Below are 24,080 nucleotides of genomic sequence, written 5' to 3'. Positions count from 1 at the left end.
AGACATTTCAGAAATTTTCTCGAAATTCTTTGAAGACTGTCAATGGACATTTGATAACTATTGATGGACCTTTTCTGTAGCAAGCCTGTTTCAGGACCAAAAGAAACTTTCAGATATGGCAAAGAGGAACATCTTCAAGCCATGGACTTTTCCTGAAACTCAGCTGCTTGGACTTGAATTTTCTTTGCATTGTTTTTGCATTTTCCTATATTATAGAATTGTTTTAGTAATATGATAGAATTTTATGTTCTACAGGTGAAGAAATTCCCAGTGCATTCCACAGGAGCACTTGAGTGGAGTTTGATTGGCAACAGATAACCTGTCAAGTGTTTGTCTTTTTCTTCAGCATGAGTACAGCAGAGAAAATTACAAACGCTTTTTCCTTTTAATTTAATTAAATAAAAAAAGGTGACATGTCGCAGACATCTTTCATGAAAAATCCTTTCTTAGGATTTTTCCTTGTGAGAAGCTGTAGTTTCCAGCAACCAAAGTAAACAATGGTTATCTGCTGCTGTGGAATGCAACAGGTGATTGGTCTCCTGTGGGTGTTTGGATTTCTTGACCACTCATGGCAGAGCTGGCTCTTGCTCTGTCTGAGACACAGATCTTTGTTATTCATTCCTTTTCTATTCTTAGCTTAGCTAGCTGCTGAAGAAACTTTTCCTTTCTATTGCTTTTTAGTATAGTCTAATGTAACATATATCATAAAAGAATAAATCAAGCCTTCTGATCATGGAGTCAACATTCTTGTCTCTTCTTCACCCTGAAACCCTTGTGACCACAGTCACATATATATATATATATATATATATTACATTATCACTATACTAAAAAGAAAAAGAAGGACAGGTTTTCTCAGATGCTAACTAAGGTAAGAATAGAAAATAAAAGAATGATAACAAAGGCAGCTCTCTCGACTCTGTCCAAGATAGCTCGGTCCTTGATTGGCCATTAATTATAAACATCCAAGATGGGCCAATCACAGGTGGACCTGTTGCATTCCACAGCAGCAGATAACCATTGTTTACATTCTGAGGCCTCTTAGCTTCTCAGAAGGAAAAATCCTAAAGAAAGGATTTTTAGTGAAAAGTTGTGTGTGACAATTAGGCTATTGAAACCACCAGGTTCATGTTTACCCTTTTTGTGCATGGGTAGCAACCTTTTCACAAACTAAGAGGAAAAGTCATATTAAATAGATCAGACTTTTATTTAAACCAAGTTGCATCACTTTTAAACAGCAACACATATTTAAAATTACAAGTTTAACATTTTAAGATTTCTATGGAATCTTTATAGAGCAGAATAATAAAATGTACTGCTCTGCTTCACAGTTTTGGGGAACCTCTGTTTAAAAGCACCAAAACCAGATGGAATGGCAACATTTCTGTAACACTCCAATTTATGTCTTTATATGCCTGATGCTCAAGAGTACAGTAATAAAAATAATTTCCAGCCTATCTAGCAAAGCTGTGGCTTCATAGTTAGTGAAATTTTCAGTATAAATGTAACTTTCAGCTACCTGGTTTAAATCCATTACAAGTTGGTGGAAAGTCTTGCTACTAGATTCATTGTAATTCAAAGCTAAATGAAAAAATAATACTCTAATGGCTGTTAGCCTTTGCCTCTGTCATAATAATCTCTCATTTCTCTCCCATAGGAGCTGAACTCTGCTTTAAATTGCATTCAACACTGTAGCAATTCCTTAATTCCACCTTATTACAGAATTCCCCTTTTATAATTAACACTCTGGAAAACATGAACCTCAGAAATAACCAAAATACAAATGAGCAAACATGCATGCACTTTGGGATTTAATCTCATATTCTATAAGTTATTTAGGATTGGAAAGTTAGGTAAAAAGTTGGAAGCTTCAGTTCAGAATTGTTTTGATTCTTTTTCTTGAAAGGCATAGTGTCAGTTACTAAACAGAAAATAAGCCTTATACAAACAGTCCTTCACCTTACCTTAAACTTCCCTTAGGACATTCAGGACAGCACATTCTTGCTCAGAAAATAGAGATGATGGTTTAAGTTTGTCCTCTGACATAAAAAATAATGGGGAAAAGAATTTCTGCAGCAGTGCAATATATCCACATGAAAGATGTCAAAACCTGTGTTACATGCTTCAGGAAGAAAGAGTATGCACTATGCAGTAGGTAATTTTTCTGCAGGTTCAAAGACACTAGTCTGGATACCAAAAAGGTTGATGGAGAGATGTGAAGCTACCAACAACTTACTTATGAAATATCCAAATATCCTTACTTACAGAAATATCCAAAAAGTCTACTTAGCAAAGAAAGAAGAATGGAGTTCACGTAATCAGGATAGATCTTCATTAATAAACTTTTTAGGAGAGGATAGAAAAGTAACTGATGATGAAAAAGCCTCACAAAACAACCAAATAAAGCTGCCATTGAAAGTATAGTTTGCATCTTATCATTTATTATGATTAAACATTAGATAATGTCAGGTGAAATCACTTAATCAGAGAATTATTAAAGTTGGGAGACCTTTAAGATCATCAACACCAACCATCAACCCAGCACTACCACTCTAGTCCCTAAACCACTCAATTATATCGCCCAGTGCCAGATCAAACATCTCTTAAACACCAGCTTGGTGTTTAAGATCCTCTCTGGACAACCTATTCCAATGCATGACTACCCTAGGAGTCAAATTTTGCATGATCTACTGTATGCAGAAGAAATAAACATACAGTAAATGTACATGACTGGTTTATTTTGATTTTTTACTGACTGTTAGGTCATGGCCAGAAAGTTGTGGGTTGTCACTAGTCACCTGCATCACCGGCAAGTAATTATAAAAAATTGTTCTGACTCTAGTTTGACCTTGTGTGGATCCTTAATATAATGGAATTGCATTAGCAGATTCAAAAGATGCTTAATTGTTTGTTTTAGTCACTGGTTCATTTTACAAGTGAATTTGCACCCTACATACCCTAATGTGATATTCACAGGCAAAACAGATGGACAACCACAAAAAGAAGCATTAGTTTGTGAAGTTATAATTAGCCTGTAGGGCCCATATAAATAGTCTTTTATCTTGTCAGAATTTATTAATTTAAAGGATTTCATTCATGTATTCAAAATGCTTTACTTTTAGCTATTGTAGCCTGAGACATAAAAGTTGAAATTATGAATGCATGTAGTTTACTCAGCATACAAACCATACTAAAATTTTAAATTCAGAATCTAGGAATGAGAGTTATTTGGGATTATCTCTTTAGGGATCACTGCTCTCCCACAGCGTGCCACTTACGTTGCCAAATAAAGTAAATGTGGCAAAGACCCAGAACATATGAGAAGAAAATGTGATGTTTTAATTACACTGGAATGAAACAATTATACATTTTTCAGTTTAGTTTCTCTTTGGGGTTTGAGTTGGTTGTGATGTTTTTTCCCTGCCTTGTTTTGAGATTTATGCTACCCTAATACACCTTCCCCCACCATACAGGTCACACAGCATAAAAATTACTTACGAGTTCCGTCACTGATGTTTCAGTCAAGACCAGAGCAGTGTCTCCCTTACTATTCCAACAATTGCCATCCTGAGACTATTGTGAATGACCACATCAATACAAGTGCAGTATTCTGCTGCAGTAAGCACACTGAAAGTGCTCCCTGTTAAATCATCAAGCCATCTTCCTACCCCTATTTTATTCACCAAATCTGCTGTAAGAGACTTCCAATTTTCTATTCCTACTTTTCTTTCTTTTTGTTTACACTTTTAAAGTATTCATTATCAAAATCCTCCAGGTCTAGACTATTATTTACCTGGTTTCTACAAAGCAGAGTTACAAATAAGCCACACTGGAAGCCCTCTATCTGTTTCATCAAAGGAGGATAAAAGTGACCCATGGAAGCACAAAAGCACTAGTCTTTGTCTAAGAGGGATGTGGGAAAACCAGAGTACTGTTCTTGCATAAAAAGATTCAAGAGAAATGTTTTTCAATTTGCTTCTGAATCTTGCTAAGACTTTGTGAAATAATATAATCCTAGCTCTGTTGAGAAGAATGTACATAAAAAGCCCATCCAATGTATAACTGCTCATTTGATAACTCCTGAATATCTGACTCCAGATTAGAATAACTTCATGCATATTAAAAAGTACTATCAGAATAATGAAAACACGTGGCTTCAGAGAAGGTTTACAAACGTTTCCTTTTGCAGTGCTCCTGAACATAGGAAGTGTAAGAAATTAGGAGCAGAAGAACTTCAGAAAAGTTTCCTCAAAAGAAGTGCTTTTAACCACCTTTTGCAACAGCAACAACCTAGTACTGTCTTCCTGACGTTGTGTATTAATCAAAATAAAATATTTCATACCATCGCAAGAATGCATTAAATTAAGGATACAGTATAAAAAAAGTATAAAGGAAATAAAATAACTCTGTGAAGTTATTTTATTCTGAAGTTCTGAACCTACTGCAAAAGGGGGGAAAAAAGTAGATCTTTGCATAGGTACAAATTATTCAACATACAAGTACCTGAGGAGACAACAGATCAGGCTTTATTTTGACAATAAAGTTGTTCTATTTCTTCAAGAAACAATATTCCCCTCCCTATTTGCCTTGCTGTTGTCTTCAACTCTTGTGTTTCCTGCTCACTAACACAGGGGGAAAAAAAGCTTGGTTTTAACTTGTGTCACTTCCTGGTGCAGTTCCTTTGTGACTGGGTAAATGCCTGAGCCAACACCAGGTAGGGGATGAGTCAGAAATAGAAGTGGGGACACGTTTTTTTTAAAAGCGGCATCACAGTGGCCATGTAAATTGTTCATTTGTATCACAGTGAGCCAAGGGGATTCTGTGCCTGCACCTGACTTGTCTGATGCAAATACATGCTGGAATTTAACAGATAGTTTTCTCACTGAGGCTTGACTCCACTATGTAGTTATAAATCACATGTGCCAGATAAGCTTTAGCATTTAGTATTCTAGAGGAAGACAGGACAAATCATATCTCTGCTCCTGTACATATCCCTGTGAGATGAATGGGACAACTTGAGCCTGATGAAGGAAGATCTTCAACCCATGAGCTAGGATTGGCCATATCAGCCAACCTGCTCAGGAGAAAGGCCATACCACTGCCTATCCATAAGGAAGAAAGAGAACTCAGGAGATGTTTGGACCTCAAACAGGTAATTGGTAATAATAAATTCTTTGTGTTGTTTCTGACTGAAAACAATGATTTCTAAATTAGGAAAAAATGGAAAAGCTTTTCCTCCCATGAGGACAGTCAGGAAATTAAGAACATTGTCCACACAGATTGTTTAGACTCCATATTTGGATAAAGGCCTGATTAACCTTGCCTCACCTAAAAGCTGAGTCTGCTTTCAGCAGTAGATTGGACAAGTCTGCTCCTGAGTTCCCTTCCATGCAGAACTATCCTGCTTATAAAATTTTGTTATTCTGTCTTGTGTTTCCTTACAAGCCGGTTATGTGGACACGTACATTACATATTGAATCCAGGATTAAACTCTGGATTTACAGCTTGATTGATTTCTATTTCCATGGATATGACAATTTCTAGGAATCATATACTCCTTTTACTGAGCACTAAATTGAAATGCCACAAAATAACTTTTATAAGAAGCATAGACTGCAAGGTGTCTACCCTTAAGTTACAGATCTTCATCATGTAACTCATATTTATTGTGTCTATTCTGGCTGCAAAGTTTGAGGCACATTTGTAGCTGCACTTTGAACTAAAACCTGAGAAATTAATGCAGAAAACCCCAACAAAACAGGGTACTCACTATACTTCCATTTTTTCAGAAACACAAAAGAACAAGTAGTAGAAAATAACACAAGAAAAGCCTCCATCTCTTCTGTTAAATATATGATTTGATATCTTATTCCTCTCTTACATTCAAATCCTTTCTCATGTTTCAGTAAGAATTTGATCGTGCCAGATGTAAAACTAGTCCCAAAGTCCTTTTCAGATGATGATTGCCGGATACAATCACATAGAATCACACAATAGAACAATGAAGAACATGTCATTAACCTCCACAGTCACTTAACAAATTCCCCTCTTAAACACTCATTGTGCCTGAACCCTACACCTTACAGAATGCTTCTACGAGGGTTCCAAATGACCTCATGGAGATGCCACAGGTGAAATTGCTGAATCGCCAAGAAAAAATTAAATTACAGAACTAAACAGCAAAGGACAGAAATACCTCGCTTCTGTGGAAAGCTTTTGTTTCCAAGAAAGCCAAGAACTTCATTTTTGTTCTCAGTCCTTCAGAAAAAGGTAAAAATGATAACAAACAATGGACAGATTATCAAAGGCTCAAACCAGATAATATTTTTAGCATTGGTATTTGTCCTATTCCTGATTTTCTGCTCTCCCTGTTCCACAGTTAAGCATTATCTCTGTTACCTTCTGTTCCCTGTATTAGAAGAAAAGGATTTAGGCCCTCCAAAACTTGGCTGATTTTTGCAGTGACTTTTTATTGGTTTTTTAGGTTTTCTTTTGTCCATTTTTTAATGTGTGGGTTTTTTTATTTGTTTGTTTGTTTTATTTTGTTTTTGTAATTAAATCCAGTAAAAATTAATTCTATCCACTATCAGTAAACAAACACTCTGATAATTACAGGAGATTTTCTGACTGCACTTTTCTTGCCCTATTAAATGAATAAAATTTTCTACCTATTTGGCTACAACCACGACATTCTTCTGAAATATTTTTTCCTATGATAAGCAGAATCAATTTTGATACTATTATTTAAATTTAAATTCAACTGTTATCAGATTAAAAACTTTCATCTGGGGTTTTTAGCATACTTATTAAAATCATATTGCTCATAAACCTTACCTTCCTGAGTCCTTCCTCTTCGCATTAAACGCAGATTTAAAGACTTTGCATTAGTGAGAAAACAGTAATAATTATCTAAAGCTGTGTCAACAGTCTTTGTTACTAAAACAGAGATTGGTATATTTGTCACTTTCTAAGTTGAAGTGATTTTTCAAGAAAATAAATGCTGGGCCTTAGATGGGTTTTTTTTCCCTCCTATTTTAATCTCTTCTTATGAGAACCTCTGCTTCTTGTCTTGTCTGTTTTGGTCTTTTTCCTTCAGCATATTGTTACTTTCATTGGTACTTGTACTATTGAGGTGTGATTTTCATCCCTGTGCTGCCATATTTATGTCAGGCAGGGATTTTCCTCTGTAGCCTTTGATATGAGCATTATTTAATCAAGTACATTAACTGAAAATAACTCTAACCTGTTCGGGCACTGGATAAGTAAAATAACCACTTTGGTAAAAAGTTCTGATTGAGAATCTGTTTTATTAATGCATGTGTCTGTTGAAGATTAATTGTCATGACAGTACACTTAATTTTTAAATGCCTCCTAATTTTTATTGCAACCAAACTGGCAATAAAAGTGACCATATATCTATCTAACATGGATAACTGCATTTTCCACACAAAAAAACAACCCCAGAAAATACCCTTTTCCATAACAGATATTATCTGCCTGCTCACCCTCACTTTAATTACCACTAGTTAGTATATTCTTCACTAATATTTCTTTCTAGTTCTGTTTATCATTTGGTTCTTTCACAGCACTAGTAAAACGGAATTTAGAGTCAGGAAATGCTAATTAACAACCAAGCCATCCAAATATGGAGGAAGAACAGCTGTCAACTTGTGTATTGGTTTGGCACAGCCTAGTTTTTGGTAGACAAAAAGGAACATTTCACTAGATTTTATTAACTTTCAGTTTTTTGTTTATTGCAAAAAATAGGTAAAATAATTTCCTCAAACAAATAATTTTCCTTCAGTTTCACTTCCAAAATTTAAGAAATGCTATTATTAACTCAAGCTGGCAAATGTTAGAATAAGCAACATGACAACAAGAACTCTGAAGGGCATCTACATAACTTTTTACTACTATTTAAATGAAAATGGCCTATCAAGATTTTCTTGAGAGAAAAGACTGCCAAAACTGAAATATTATAACAACTGACTACAAAACTATAGAAAGTTAGCACTTCATAAAGAATTTCAAGTCTTGTCTTATGGATAGCACCAGTCTATCCACTTGATGCACAATCTGGCTCTTTATTTCAGTTAGAAATAAAAAGTAGAAATATTTTTTTACACAGCAGATGTTCAGCAGAAAAGTTTGAGGGGTTCTTTTAAATCAATACGTGTAACAGTCATATAAAGCACCATATTTTCTAGGAAAATTTTATAATACTCATTATCCAGATCAACCAGTAAGTTTTTAGTAATTTTGAAAATTAGGTAAATATTTCTTTCCAGAATGAAAGATAAAGATCCTGGGATTAGTTTTAGATTAACTATAGTCTAAGGGCATATATAATATTACCACTCTAAATCTAATTAACAAATTGCTGTTAATTAAGCTTTCCAAAGCTGTTTTTCCCAACATATGGGGGGATACTTTTCCGTAATTGAACATATCAGTCCTATTTAGGGAATATAAATGACAAGCTAAAAAAAGAATATGCTCTCAGTCTGTTTCTCTACATGAGCAATTATTAAATTAGCATTGTAAATTTTCATGTTTTGCAAACACATAATGGGAATTCCCATATATAAAGTAGTCTTATTATATCATTTGAATACAGCCTTGTATTTATAGAACAAAAAATGAAATAATTGTCTGTAGCTCATAAATGAATAAATAAAACACATTTAAGAAAAATTTAATGTACATTTAGCTATTCAAGTGATTCATAATGTCTGTATGTCATTGGTGTTACCTCACTAATTATTATAAGTTATTATTTAAAATTTATTTTAGCTGACAGCTAGTTCAAAAGATTTCAGTTTAAGAGCTTGAAAAACTCAATGGCAATTATACCTAATACAGGTAATTAACTATGTAGGTGGCAGTATAAATTAACTCAAATTAGGAAAACACTATTTGCTAAATCTTAGACTTTTATTACACTCTGAAGCAGTAAAAATATATTACTTATATGCAACACTTACAGAAACCTAGTCTGATGCTTTTAAAACAATATAATTATCTAATTTTAGATCTTTCCTTATTATAAAATCAAAACCATTTTGTTTGGTCTGTTACAGTTGGAAGGGCTTTACACTGATATGAAGAAAACCAGACTCTACTGACCATAATGTATCTCGCCAACCACTTGTATCACCTATTGTTCACATGCTTCTGTCATACAGAACCTCCAGAAAGCTTCATGAGTCAGTTAAGAGACCAAAATTTTACTGGAGAGCATAACTGTGATTTATGGGTTTGTATACAACTCCTTTTCTGTGAATCAATAGCTTATTTAAACCAATAAAATAAACAAAAGGATTTGTCATATTGACATGTTTCTTGAGTAGCGTGATGCTGTTACCATAAAACTACCAGACCAGAAAGCCACAAAATTTATATTTAATGTATAAAACTTATTTTTCCTATTTAATGGAATCTGATCTTGAAAGAGGTTATTTACTATTTTATTTCTTGTACTTGTGTTACGACACCTACATAACACATCTACACTGAGATTAAGAATTTAAGAAGTCAGACTAGCAAAAATATTGTTCCTACTGCTAAGTCAACAAACAAAAAAACAGTCATAAACTCTCTTTGAAAATGCTATATTTGGGGTAAAACCAGTGTCAAAAAGTACTGCAACTACTCAGCTAAGGGTGTTTGGTTTTACAGATCAGGATGGATATTTCTAGGTAAGTTTATCACCAACCATACTCACATTATTTAGAGACCATGCATACAGTTCTCTGTACAGAAACTCCTCCAGAGGCAGCCCATGACCAACAGGTGTGGCCACTGCTAATTCCCCCTAGCTCTGTGCTGAAAGCCTCCACGCCATTCACTTTCTGACATTATGAAACTCTGTGAAGGCTTCACCAATCTTTACAAGTGCAACAGTCCATTCCAGTCTATTTCTAAATATAAACATTTTCCCTATAATAATGGTTAAATGGTTAGACACAATTAGGTAAATGAGTCTACAGTGCCCTTCATCTTGATGCTACATCTTCACAATATATTTAAAAACCATTTCACAGCTGCAATTGGAATATCAATATTTATGCAATGTCACAATTATTACTGTGAAGGTTTTTTTTTAGCAAGACTACATATTCACAAAGGAAAAGTAGCAAAAAGATGTATTTTCACATTTCATCATCTTTTTTATCACATTAAAGTTGCAATTTTTGACTTACCCTATTGTAGGTGGTTCAGAACCTTCTATTTCCAAATAATCATATTTTTCTTCCATTTGGAAATCTGTAAATATGAGTGAGATAGTATCACCAGGCTCTGCCACAATTGTCCATGTGCAATCTGCATTATTATGATATTCATTAGGAAAGTTGGGGCTCGAGATGATTCCACTTGATCCTCTCATAGTTCCTCCACAAGCATCCTCAGCTGTAAAAAAAAAAAAAAAAAAATTAAAAATGTATGCTTTCTTTCTGAGAATAGAAATTCATTACTTTTTAGGTGAACAATTGCTTAAAATTTTTTAACATGCTGGACTTGGAATTCTGCTCCGAAATGAGGGTGCTAAAAAAGTAATTGCTTCAAGTTACCAATTACTTAAGAATGATTATACTTGTGCCATCACATATTTTTATAATTTACTACTTATTAATAAGTATAAATTTTGATTAGCATTGTTTCAATTTACAATAGCATGCAAAAATGTCACTATTTCTTCTTTTGCTTTAACCAAAAATGCTTTCATGAATCAACTTGAGTTTAATCCCTATCATAAACAGTCTGACACATGAAGTGCAGTAGTCATGTTATACTGAGAAAAGAAGCATGAAAATCTTACACATTATATACCAATTGTATTGTCATATTTTATTTTAGTGAGTATCTAGTCATAAGGTTTAGTCTTGAGAAATCATTTTCTCATTTTCAAACAGCTGATCAGTTTTCAAACCAAAGCCATTCATGAGTGATTTCTTAATGCCAGATGCAAGATGCTTTCACAATTAAGATGTTTACATCAATGTAATAAGTTTTAATAGATCAAATATTTGCAATTTTACCATAGGAATAAATTTTTCATGTCATATGAAACTGTGAACTATTTGATCAATTATCACAATGATTTTTTTTTTTAACAGTGCTCTGAAATGAAAATTGCTCTGTTTTTTAGCACGTGATCTTAGACTGGATATACCAGGCAAACATTGGATATTCACAAAATCAGTTCTAAAATAACTTATTCTATGATGAAACAATTCTCAAATGATTGGTGTTCTGTATCTTTTTTATTAGTAGCATATATATGCCTAATAACTCAAAAATTATTTTTAAGGATCTTATGTTAAAATTATTTCTTTGAGCTAATAAAATTAATTGTAAATTTAGTGCTTTTTCTTTCAAAAATGGAAATATCTTTCAAATAACTTGAATGGAAATACCATATTGCATTACTTATTCAGTTTATTACCCAAATGTTTGGAGCATATTTGAAGGTCATTTCTGCTCAATTAGAGTGCTAGTATGAATAAAATTTGCCTCAGAGTCTGAAAATCCAATCAATATTGATGAAAAACGAATGATAATGATAGGGAAAAAAACCCCCAAAAAAACAACTTTAAGGCATATAGGATCACAGAACAAAAAGTTTAAAGAATTCTGACACACATAATGGCTCACTTCTAACAGAAAGAAAAAAATTCATGACTTTCTTACAGCAGTTTACAAGTTTAAAATACCAGGTTTTGTCTTTTAAAAATTCTGCTAAATTATGCCATGGCCAGATTAAAAAAACAAAACAAAACAAAACACCCAAACACAAAGTAAAAACATATTTTAAATGTATTCCTACTAATTTGGCAAATCACTTTGAATCTACTAAATATAATAAAACTGAGAAACCTCATCACATCACAGGTTCTGGCCCCATACTGTGAAAGGAATAAAAAAATATAAATAAATAAGAATATAATGTTTTCCTGCATTACAGACATTCAGAAAAATAATTTTAAATTGCTAATTTACAGTAGCAAACTTTCCTACTGTATTGCAGAATTCATGTTCTGCTTTTCACTAATTAATTATAGAGAAACCTATCTTAGTTCTGAGAAATACAACAAACTGTTTACTAACAATGTTGCTATAGTATACCAAAACTTAAAAAATTAGTGTGGCACTGTTTAAAAATATAAACAATACCAATGAATGTACAGTTTATTCTGAGCCACAGCTGTTTAGGAATTTTTCCAAAGTGTGATTTTGCTACCATCAGCAAAATGGCCCAAACAAATCATCACAGTTTTTATTCTGATTCATGTAGCAAATTTCCTACAAATACAATTAATATCACCTACATTTAAGTGTTGCATATATAACCAAAAGCACACTCATCTTGGTGTATTGCAAGCATTAAAACAATAAATAACAGAATTACTGTACTGTGTTTTTATTTTCCTCTGCCTACAATATAATCTGCTTGGTTCAAGTTTTGCAATCAGATCCCCATAGGTAAAAGCTCCCATCTGTGAGAAGACTGAAAAGCATTATGCCCATGCAAATGTTTGGTGCCTTAAGTTGTGAAGACAGTGTAAAAAAAGATTTGATTTTCAAGTAAATTGAAAAACACTGTTGACAGGAGTTCTACCACTAACTTCATAGTGTACAAGACCCTGACAAATTAAAGAAAATGTAGTCATTGTATTTTGTGCAACCTGCTTTTAGCACCCCTATTTCTATCACAATTGAAGCAGCATAATTTCTTAGATGTCAGCTATGAAATGTTGCAAATAAAAGAATAACTGGTGCGGGAACATTTATAGAGAGTAACAGTGGCTGATCTTCATCAATGTGCAACAAGCCCAGTAAGGAGATGTGAACAAGGAAGAGAGGAAAGATAATATTTGCTGTGATTTTGGTACAGATTCACAACAATCTCTTTCCCTGCCTTTCTGTAACTTTCTGAATTACCTCTAACAAACTACCAAGGTAGGAGTCCTCAAAGATACTTAAGAGCCTAACCCTCTTTTTCCATGGGAAAAGACAAGCCCTTGCATGGGATTGTCTTTGCTCAAGGACCACAGTATAATTGGTGGCTAAAGCAGCAGGATGGGGAAACCCAGTGTGTGCCTCAAGGACATTTAATCTTGGGGAGAAAATAATCTGTGGTGCAAGTTTTATGCTGCAGGGAGTAAAACAGCAGGAATAACATGAACCTATGAAGAATGAATTTTGTGAGGAGCAAGGACAGTGTGGCAGTGACCCGGATCTGGCTGGTGCTGGTGCCCAATCATCAAGTGTGCTGCTTCTCCTGTCATAGGCACCCATCCTGAAGAATGGATCCCAAATCATGGACTATTTTTGAACATCTGGAGGGGAGGATGAAGTCCATGAAATGGGAAAATGGTACCTCTCTGTGAAAGGATGGAAGATAGTAGTTAATGAGAATGCATTTATCTGTTTGTTGGTTATCAAGAGAATTTAAGGATGTAGTTATGTTGTGTGTGTGTATGTGCTGCATGCTTCCACACCCAGTGCACACTACGATCACTACAGTCAAAATGTAGTAGCTAAACAGCAGTAAAGCACCTAAATACCTTGAAAGAATTGTGTGCATCCCTATCCTTTTAATTTCCAGTTAGCAAAAATGAAGAAAAACACTCACAGAAATTGTGAGAAGACAACACTTCAGTTAAGACTTGATAGTCTGACATTGTTCAATTACAATTACATTGCTAATACTGATTTATTTCAAAATCTACTTTTAAAATTCATACTACATACTTTCAAATTAAATTGAATTGGTCATGTACTGGGAAATTTTATCCAATAGCCATCTTGCAAATGTGATATGAAGGCATAAATGCAAAACATACACTTGCTGCCAAAATGTCATTTTCCCCAACATATTTCTCTGATCTTAACCATATGCTGAAAGGGGAAGTTTGTTCAAAGTGATATGCAAGAGGCGACTTGGCATTAAAAAGCTTTTCAAGGTATTATGAATTTAAATTAAGATCTCTGTTTGAATATGCATAAGGGCTCTTGTGCAGAGGGAGTATCACTGATATCATGATGAGTAATGATTATGAAAGTAATGTTTTGGGGGTTTGGTTTTTGTTTTTCTTTTTGTGGGCATAGATTGTTTCTATTTATGTTCATAGATACCTGCAGTTTCTTATCGCTCTTCTTTTTTTTTTTTTTTTTGCTTTTACAATCTTATGATTAAATGCCCATTAAAAAGAAGGAAAAAGAAGTGAAATGTCTAAAACTTCAAATAATCTCCATTGAAATCTGATTTCATCAAATTTTATCTTTTTTTAATTCCTGTTTTGCTGTTCACTGTTCATTTTTCATAATAAATTTTGAAAATATATTTCTCTACTTATGTCTTATTTAATTTCCTGCTTATTTTTGTAGCTTTCAGTGATACTCACAATAATGTTACATAAATATTGAACAGTAAAATGGATGATCAAAGACAGGCAATGTCATCAATGATTTATACAACATGCAAATTTGTGGATTTCATTGAGAATTCCATGAGATTGTATGGTAGATCAAGCTTTAATCTGATAAGATGATATGATACACAATGTATCACATCATCTTATCTATCTAGATATTTATAGCAAACTAAACATTACATTTTCCACACATCCTATACTGCCTTCACAAAAAAAAAACCAGCTTCAATTTAGTTTCTTATTCTGTTTCTTCATTGGCTGTGCTACAATTGGCAGAATAGAAACTATACAGGATAAAGTGAAAAGCACCTTAAAAAGTTAAACTCAGTTTTAAAGTCTGTAGTATTATAGTGTGATTATGAAACTTGCTAATGAGCACAGTAATAGATTACATAGGCACAAAAATATCTTTAGGAAGTTCTATGGGCAATGCCAGTTCCCTCTGCTTCCTCCTTTGCACAAACACTTACTGCTTTTGTTTCCTGCCCACTTTTCTTGGAGAGTCTCTATATGTCTATTGCAGAACTCCAGCAGTGCCAACTGTTTTGCTGTGGCTCTGTGATTTTAATTATGTCATTCGTCTCTGATCACATGTAAATTTGCAATTCTTGGGCTTCTTGTGCCACATTTGCTTGCGTACAGACAGTTGAGAGCTGTCACCCCACTTCATCAAAAAGAGCACAAGAAAATCCCTTATCAGTCTGTTCTGTGTGTACTCTGATCCTCTGCTCCTCAATAAGCCTTCAAGCTTTGGTAAAGCCACAAAAACCCAGTGGACCTGGGTCAAAGACCTTCTCATTAGGATAGCAAGATCTTGCTCTGCTAAATAAAAACTAGCTCTTCAATGTAATGTTTAGAGTCAGAGATTAAAAGAATGGATCTGTACAGTATAGAAATCAGTGTCTACAGTATGTCTATTATATTTACTTTATATAATATTTTGATACATTCTAGAAACTCCAAAATAGAATGCAAGATAGATATATAAATATAATATCTGAGAAACACTTATATGTTGACTTTTTCTACAAATCTATAGCAATGAAAATATTTCAGCCTATCCTCATAATTTATGCACAAAGAATAACCCTACAGATTCCAGAAATTGAAATATAAAGATTAAAAAACATCCATCAACTGAAAATCTTTCAGGATAGCTTTGCAGAAAATTTTTCATCTTTGACTTACATAAAGTTCATCCAGCTTTTGAGTAGAGGGACACAAAACAGTTCTTGAGGACAAATGGAAGTCTTATTTTCTGTATCGATTTGTAAAACTCACAGATTTTAAATTCCAAATAAACACAGTGATGACTACAAATTGACATGATTCACATCCTCAGATCTCTCACTTTGCATTTTTGTGCTGTATACCAGTAAAATTTATACAGATTTGACAGCCAGCAAAAAAATAAAAAAATCAAATAATGCATCTGTAGCTAAAGAGGTGAGGAGTTTAAATGGTGCTTGAAGATAGGTTAAACAGAATAAATTGCCTTCCCACCTACCACCTCTGAGCTAGAACCACAAAAACTACCTATGCCAGAGGAAAACACTGCAATATCTACACAGCCTGTGCCTGCCTGAAGGCCGGGATTGGGCAACACGGGGTGACCCATGAGGAAGGCAGCCATGCACGGCCCAGGCCTGGCACTGCCCCACCGGCACTGCGGCCTGGCTGCGCTGAGGGCAGCGGGCACCAAGGGCAGCAAGGGCGGCAGAGGAGGCTCAGCGGGGCACCAAGGGCAGCAAGGGCAGCATGGGAGGCTCAGCGGGGCACCAAGGGCAGCAAGGGCGGCAGGGGAGGCTCAGCGGGGCACCAAGGGCACTGAGGGTGGCAGAGGAGGCTCAGCGGGGCACCAAGGGCACTGAGGGAGGCAGGGGAGGCTCAGCTGGGCACTAAGGGCACTGAGGGAGGCAGGGGAGGCTCAGCAGGGCACTAAGGGCACTGAGGGTGGCAGAGGAGGCTCAGCAGGGCACTGAGGGCACTGAGGGTGGCAGAGGAGGCTCAGCAGGGCACCAAGGGCTCTGAGGGCAGCAGGGGACACTCATCAGGGCCCCACAGGCAACAAGGGCAGCAGGGGAGGTTCAGTGGGGCACCAAGGGCTCCGAGGGTGGCAGGGGAGGCTCAATGGGGCACCAAGGGCAGCAGGGGAGGTACAGCTGGGCATGAAGGGCACCAAGGGTGGCAAAGAGGGCACAGGGCGGCACCAAGGGCACCAAGGGCAGCAGGGGAAGACACAGTTCTATGAGGACACAGCAAAGGATGAGGGACAAAGGGGAGCTGTGGGCGTTGTCCCCTCGCCGCAGGTCGATGGCCAAAGGAAGGTGAGGTGTGGCAGGAGCGAGGGGAAGGGACAGATGGAGCCAAGGTGAAAGCAGAGGAAATTGCTGTTCTCTATGTGCTTAAGTGCTCTAACATCTTGTCTTCTTTTTTTTTTTTTTTTTGCAATCCTGAATCAGTAGCTAAACGCTTTTGTTACCTGGCAATAAATAAAAGTTCAGTGATATCCTAAGGGTTTCCCCTTTTTTCTCCAAGGAAACGTCATGTTATGGGTGTTATTTAGGCAAGTTGGACTCTTCTGTATTGCTAAGAAAAGTAGCTGTTTTCTAGTAAATGGGGCACAGAGGTCTCATTTATTGTTGTTTATTCTATAAAGAAGGAAGGAAACATTTAAACACAAGTAAAGTCTTGGCACATAAAGCCAATACTTTGTCTTTTTTACAAAAACAAAACAAAATACAAAGGAAAAAAACAAAACAAACAAACAAACAAAAAAAAGCCCCAAAGGGTGCAGCCTCCTGAACTCTTACCTATATATTTGGTTAAAAATGTACATAGAATTACTTTTTTAAATTTTCTGTTTTAGTAGACCAGGATGTGAAATTAGTGGATTAATTCACAAGATTTTTTAAACAAAAATAACAGTCTTTATATCAGTCAACTGTGCCTTTACTGCTGTCTTCTGACAAAAAAATTAATTACAGTTTTTTGTCACATAAAATGAGCTTTGGGAAAAGATTAGTGTTTTTATTGCTTGCAAACCAAGATAATTTAAATTAAAATATTTGGGCAGGCCTTGTATGAATATAAGCTCAACAGAAAAATATATAAAGATTTCTTGATGATCAAACTGTTTCCTATTGCTTTGTGAAACAATAAAGCTTAGAAGCTCTGCAGCATTAAGATACTCATTTAGATTTCATGGTTCTCAACCCTGATATTTACTGTTTGAGTTGCTGAGGGGCAGAAGAAATAAGAGTAAATTCATTAAAAATGGAATAAAAAGGAAAGTAGAAATTACTTTAGTTGATTGCTTCAACAAAGAAAAGGAAAAAAAATACCTAGAAGTAAATACATCAATTCATCAACTTGAAATTCAACTATTTTTATTTCTCATTATTTTTAATATCTACAGGGAAAAACGTCCTTTACTATGATTTATAAATGTAATTTTGTCTTTAAAACTTGTCTTGTCTTTAAACCAAGCATGAAAAATGTGAAAGATGATAAATAACATAATACTTGAGATTTTAGAAATTACTGATGATCTCATGGATTTTGTTGGGGTTTTTTTATTTCTTGTGAGAAACTACATCAAACTATGAACTTGGCAGTGGCTTATTTTTACACCTGGCTTTGCAGTTTTGCCTCTGAACCACAGAAAAAATATAATTAAATTATTGTAATTTAAAAACAAATATTTATGGAAATATATAAAATAATGGCAATGTTGTGTTTTAACCCACCTGGTAAACCTGTAGTGTTTTAACCCACAAAGCACCACACATCCACTCACTCCAAATGAGTAACTAAGTATTTGAAGTGGCACTTGTTTTATTTATCTGTTGATATTTTACTGTATAAAAGAAGTTTGTTTCTATTCTGTGAAAATCACGTGGTGGTAGTCAGGAAGAGGGCTGAATCCTAACCAGAGCAGCCAGTGTCATCTGACAGACAGTGCCTGCAGAGAGGAAGAGTTAGCAATTGCTTTGGGATCAATTTACACCTCTTAGTTTGGAGGAGCTTCTCAGGATAAGAGTGTAGCTGGCAGGATGTGAAAGCCATCAAGAAAAAATGGCACAAATGAACATTGTAGTGAGTTAGTGTGGCAAGATTTGGTATCAGGAGGCTGCAGAAGTGGATCTCTGTAGATGCCAGGGGCTGTCTCCATGGAGCCAGTTCCAGGATGCTCCAAGTTGTATCTCCACCACTGTAAAGCTGAGGCAATTAGCAATATTGGTGGTGCCTCTGTGGTAACATATTTAAGAAGAGGGGAAAATGCAGTACAGCAGCAGACAGGGAGACAGAGGGAGAGGGAGGTGTAAGAAAAATGAGAGATTCAAACTTGAAGACACCAAGTCTAGTGAAGAAGAAGAAGGTATTATAGGCTACAAGTGCAAAAGTTCCCCTGTACCTGGTGAAGAAGACCATGGTGATACAGGCTATATCCTGGGAGCTTATGTTTGCCTGGAGAGGGTGTGAAACTTACAGCCTTGGAAATAACTGCCTTTAAAGTCAGACTTGAGAGGTCTGTTAGATTTGACAACCTCTTGTGGTCCCAAAATATGTTCTCCTATCATTCAATACAGTTATCCTATGATAGCTTCAAGATAGAAACATAACATCCAAGCAAATTGAAAAACTAAAACAGTGAAGAACTTGTATTGTTTGAATTCACTTCATATTTTTTAAATTTTCCTGCACATAATCTAGTAGAACACCTAGAGCAAGAACAGGAGAAGAAGAATACCTCCTTTGTTTTATTTTCAACTCTCTTGACCTGATTAAAAGTTGTATTTTTTTTCCTCAGAACAGGTGCACTATTTTAAGTTTTGCACCATTCAATGGAGAATGGATTTCAATGCGTACATCTTCAGTTATTTTAATCTTAGCTTTAAAAATGTTGGAATGAGACCACTTCAGTGTCTAAACCATCAAGCAAGATTTCATACTAATTTTTCTGTGTTACATTCAGTATAGAGCTTTAGAGGCATAAGACTTTCATTGTCTAGTCCTTTGAAACTTCTGGCCTGATGACAACTGGATTACAAGGAGCATGGATCTTAAAATAATTTACTTTTATGAACTGAAGAAAAAGGCAAATGTTCATCAAAATTTCTTCCTAAAATGTGCAATTCCATATGCTCATTTTTGTAAAACCTCTAAACAACAGGCTGTATTCTTACCCAACACTGTGCAAAATAAGAAGCACAATTTCTGTGGCCTATTTGTGATCTCTTTACTTCTGTAAAGTTACATTTCTATAAGAATTTGTGTTTTATTGCATCATAAAATCCCTAAATGATGGCAAAATGTTTCAGAGTCAAGAAGGTTTCAGAGTCAAGATTTCTGTAGTTGCTTAATTATGCAGAGACTTTAGAATTCAGCACTCCTGAATGTGAACTGTGACTGCTGCTTCACCAGAAGAGAGAAGCAGGACTTAACCTCTTCTGAAGACATTTTCTCAGCCAATTTATGACTGCTTTGGCAGCTCTGTTACCTTATTTGCCAAAATTTATCAAACTTAAATTAAGTCTGCCTGCATTTGAAAAGTTCACAGAGACATTCAAATTTGGAAAACTAAAATCAGAACTGGAAGGAAAAGATTTTTACACCACAGAAGCATTTAGAAATAGGAGTTTCAGTGTTCTGCTTGAGTGATGAACAAAGTTTTTCAAGTAGAAGTTGAATATATCTTCTTCACTTTAGCCAGTAACACTCTCGTAGACAAACTGATAAAGTATGGGGTAGTGACGAGTCTGTGATGTGTGTTGAAAAGTGACTGAAGAGCTGGGAGGTGAAATGCATGAAGGGTGGTGAAATGCAAAAAGCAGCATAATGTCCAGACAGAGACCAGTTCCCTTGCACCTGGAGCACTGAATCCAGTGATAGCTCCCCAGTATGAGAGACATGGACAGAGTCCCACAAAGAGTCAAATTATTCAGGGACTGGAGTTCCAGACATACCAGGGAAACTGAGAGTGCATGTTCAGCCTGGGGTAGAGAAGGTTCAAGGGGAATCATCAGTGCTTATAAATACTTGACAGAGAAGTGAAGAAGATGGAGACAGACTCTTCTCAATGGTACAAAGAGAAATAACAAGAAAATTTGGCATAAATTGAAATAGAAGTAATACAGTTCAAACTTACAGTTCAAACTGTAAGGTTGGTTGAATACTCAAACAACCTGTTTGAGGGTTATTCAGGGAGGCTGTGGGATCTCTATCCCAAGATACTCAAAATTCAACTGGACATGGCTCTGATCACCCCTCTGATTTTGTAGTAGATCACCTTGCTGAAATCAGAATTCTGAATTCTGAAAAAGATTCTCTTTATTGCCATATTCATCCTTTCTTCCCCTATTAACTCTCTAGCAGGATATAGACTCAAGTAATTGTTTTATTTGGGGCCTTAATCATCATCTTGTTGCAACCCTTCTACCACTGGCAGGGACACCTCCAAAATGCAAGACATGGAAGTATTTTGCTTTATAAATTCTATCTAACTAAGTTTAAAACTTTGCCAGGGTTAAAAAAAAGCTGAATATGTATGGTTGCTGTCAAGCTCCTCTCCTGATAAAGGCAATTAAAATCGGTATACTGATATTATTTGTGATAAATATTTATGGGTAGCACGTTGAAAATGAAATATCATATTACAATGGAATTGTGCTATTGAAGTGCCTAGACAAAATAAATATCAAAAGGGAATCAGTATGAACATCTTATCTCAATATAAGCATCTTCATACTCTGACTCCTGTAGCTTGAGCTGAGGTCTATTATGAGCATAAATTAAAGTGTACTAATCAAGATATAATTATTTCCTTACCTTGACCCCCAACTAAAAGCACTAGAACTGTGTAGCCAGTCAAGCAGCATAACCAGTAGTACCTAAGCATTTTTGTGATGTTGTATCACCACAGAGAGACACAATACCCAAGAGGCTTTGAAAAGTATGTGAGTGGTTCACCAAAGGGACAAGGTTGTTTGTAGCTGCTCATAGGAGACATCCTTATAAAAAACCTGCAATGGGCTGTCCTGTCCAGTCCATTATATGAGAATGGCTGTCAAGGACCTGTTTTCAAGACCCTACACCCTGATAAATGCATGTGGACATATTTATATACATTCACTTGTAACACTTCTCATCCGATACTTGGCAGATCACACTGTTTATGAAGATGGTGCGATGTTATGTGTACTGCTGGATTGATTTGCAATTCCATCTGGACCAATGGCATTACACAGGATTTGCTAAAGCAATGTTTTTACTCAGTAAAGGAAGGTATTTAGAGATAACATGAAGAAAAAATCTGAGTTCAGCAGACCAAATTTCTATCAAAAGAATTTTAAAATATGAATTCTAAAATGAGTTGGCTTTTAATGTCATGCTGACACAAGGCAAATACCATTTCTGTGTCTGGACACCTTCAGTGAAGTAACAGCACAGAAAATCAACAAGAAAATACAAAATGGCTGAGGAACCTCGTGCAATTAATTGACTGCAAAAGTATTTGCATCAAGTGACAATTCTCAAAGCACACAATGTAAAAATACAGTAATAAAATGCATAACATGCTATTTTCATCGTGATGACACTGTAACAGTTAGAATCAAAGAAAAACACATTCCTTACATTATAGCATAGACTACCTGAAAGTTAAATAATTCAACAACAGCATAAATTATTGTCATATAAATTAAACATTATGCTTAGGAGAACACAGTGCATATGATTACTTGTATAGCAAAAATGCAAAAGAAGCCCTGAACTGCACTGTTGAAACTTGATGCTGAATTGACTATACAATCACTAAGAATTTCACATTGTCTTCTTCCTACTCCAGCACCTCTTGAATCTATAGCTGGGCTTTTAGCAAATTTAGCAGTAGTGACACATTCTGAAAAACTCTGCTAAATTTTTCATGAAAATAGGCAGCTAGATAGATGTAAAATACTAGTCTCTTTGCAGAATTCACACAATGGAGAGCAAATACAATCATATTATTAGACAATGAAAATTCACAGAAGGGAAAGGACTAGAAAGCAAATTTTTTTTTTTTTTTTTTTTTACAGCTGACCACCACAGAAAATAAAGATTTTCACCTTGTTTTTTTTTTCTTTGTTTGTTTTTGAAGGGTTAGATAGGAGTCTGAAGATAGCTAAGTAATTTTATTACTTTAGATTTTAAATGTTAGAAAAACGTTGATACTTGCGACTCTATTATTTACCTTTTTCATATATTCTAAACTGATGTGGTTTCTACAAGTGATTGCATTTCTCTGTATCTACAATAACCTCTGCTAAATGAGGAGCAGTCCTAGAAACATAGAGTGGTTGGGTTTGAAGATATCTTAAAGATAATCTAGTTCCAACCCCCCTGCCATGAGCAGGGGCACCTTCCAACTGGGGCTTATACACCTCCAGGGATGGGACATCCACAAATTCTTTGGGCAGCCTGTTGCAGAGCCTCACCACCCTCGCAGTAAAGAATTTCTTTCTAATATCTCATCTAAGCCTACCCTCCTTCAGCTTAATGCCATCCCCTACTGTCCCATGGCTACACTCCCTTGGGGAAAGCCTCTCTCTAGCTTTCTTTTCATAGTCTCCTTCTAGGTACTGAGGGCCTACCAAAATTATTACTATTTTTGAAGCCATGTTCTATTTACTTCCTACTCTACTCTCTAATGTAGAAATTCCCTATACTTCTGCAGAAATTATTAAAAATTAAGATCATAAAGTTACACTTTTGAAATATTAAAACTTGTAGAAAATAAAAAGTACAGTTTTCAGCCTGTGGCATACAATTTCAAAAATTATAAAATAATAAATATGATTATAAAATAATAAAATATGATTAAAGTAAATTACCTCAAAAATAATATCACAAGACTATAAATGCATATAGCAGGTCACTATAGTGTTTATATAAATATATATTTATGTATTTTATTGGTAATTATGTTTTTATATGTATAAAAAATGTACTCAGGACAATATCTTTATTATTTGAAATAAAAATGTGAAAAACTTACAAGACTATAGTTAGAATTTTTTAGCAAATATATAAAATTCATTCAAAATGCAGTAGCTTTACAAAGGTTATCTTTTTTTTAGGTTCTTTTTGGGAAAATGCTATACTATAATGAATGAATTTTTCCCTTGCCTCTTTGATGCAATTAGATTACTTGCCAATGAATCTGTTAATTTGTGGTCAAGATAATGTTCATGTTTGTACTCCTGACACAGTAAAAATCTTTATCTCCGTTCAACAAAGGGAAATGCACCGTTTTTGGCAGAACACAATACAGTGGTTATTGATAAATGAAGAGCAGCAGCCTCTAAATATGATCATATGTTGTTTAAAAAGGAAAAAAAAAGAGAAAATCAAATACAGACTAATTCATATTCAAAATTGGGTTGTTTATTTTTCAAAACAGAGTCATATGCATTCAAGGAAACATACAATTTGTTTTCGCCATGGAGAAATTAGTTGCCAGTTGTATAAATTTATATCCCTTTGTGCACCCTCTCCATTCCCCCAGATTTGACCTTCTCATTTGGTCCTTTAACAATACCCTATAATCACTGTATTGTTCTTAGTTACTATTTTATCTTCTGTCCCATACTTGGATTGCAG

General features: G+C 35.1%; 1 protein-coding gene across 3 annotated transcripts in view; it reads right to left on the bottom strand.

The window, feature by feature from the left end:
* Positions 1–24,080, bottom strand: part of CSMD3 (CUB and Sushi multiple domains 3) — a 594,913-nt gene that overhangs the window by 398,885 nt on the left and 171,948 nt on the right. For all 3 annotated transcript variants that reach the window (XM_077188509.1, XM_077188511.1, XM_077188512.1), the window contains exon 5: positions 10,203–10,410. In XM_077188509.1, coding sequence (XP_077044624.1) covers positions 10,203–10,410 — 208 coding nt within the window. The remainder of the gene's footprint in view (positions 1–10,202; positions 10,411–24,080) is intronic.

The sequence above is a fragment of the Agelaius phoeniceus genome, chromosome 1, assembly GCF_051311805.1.
Source record: "Agelaius phoeniceus isolate bAgePho1 chromosome 1, bAgePho1.hap1, whole genome shotgun sequence".
NCBI lineage: Eukaryota > Metazoa > Chordata > Aves > Passeriformes > Icteridae > Agelaius > Agelaius phoeniceus.
Note: the sequence above shows the minus strand (reverse complement) of the source record. Positions and strands in the feature narration are given on the sequence as shown.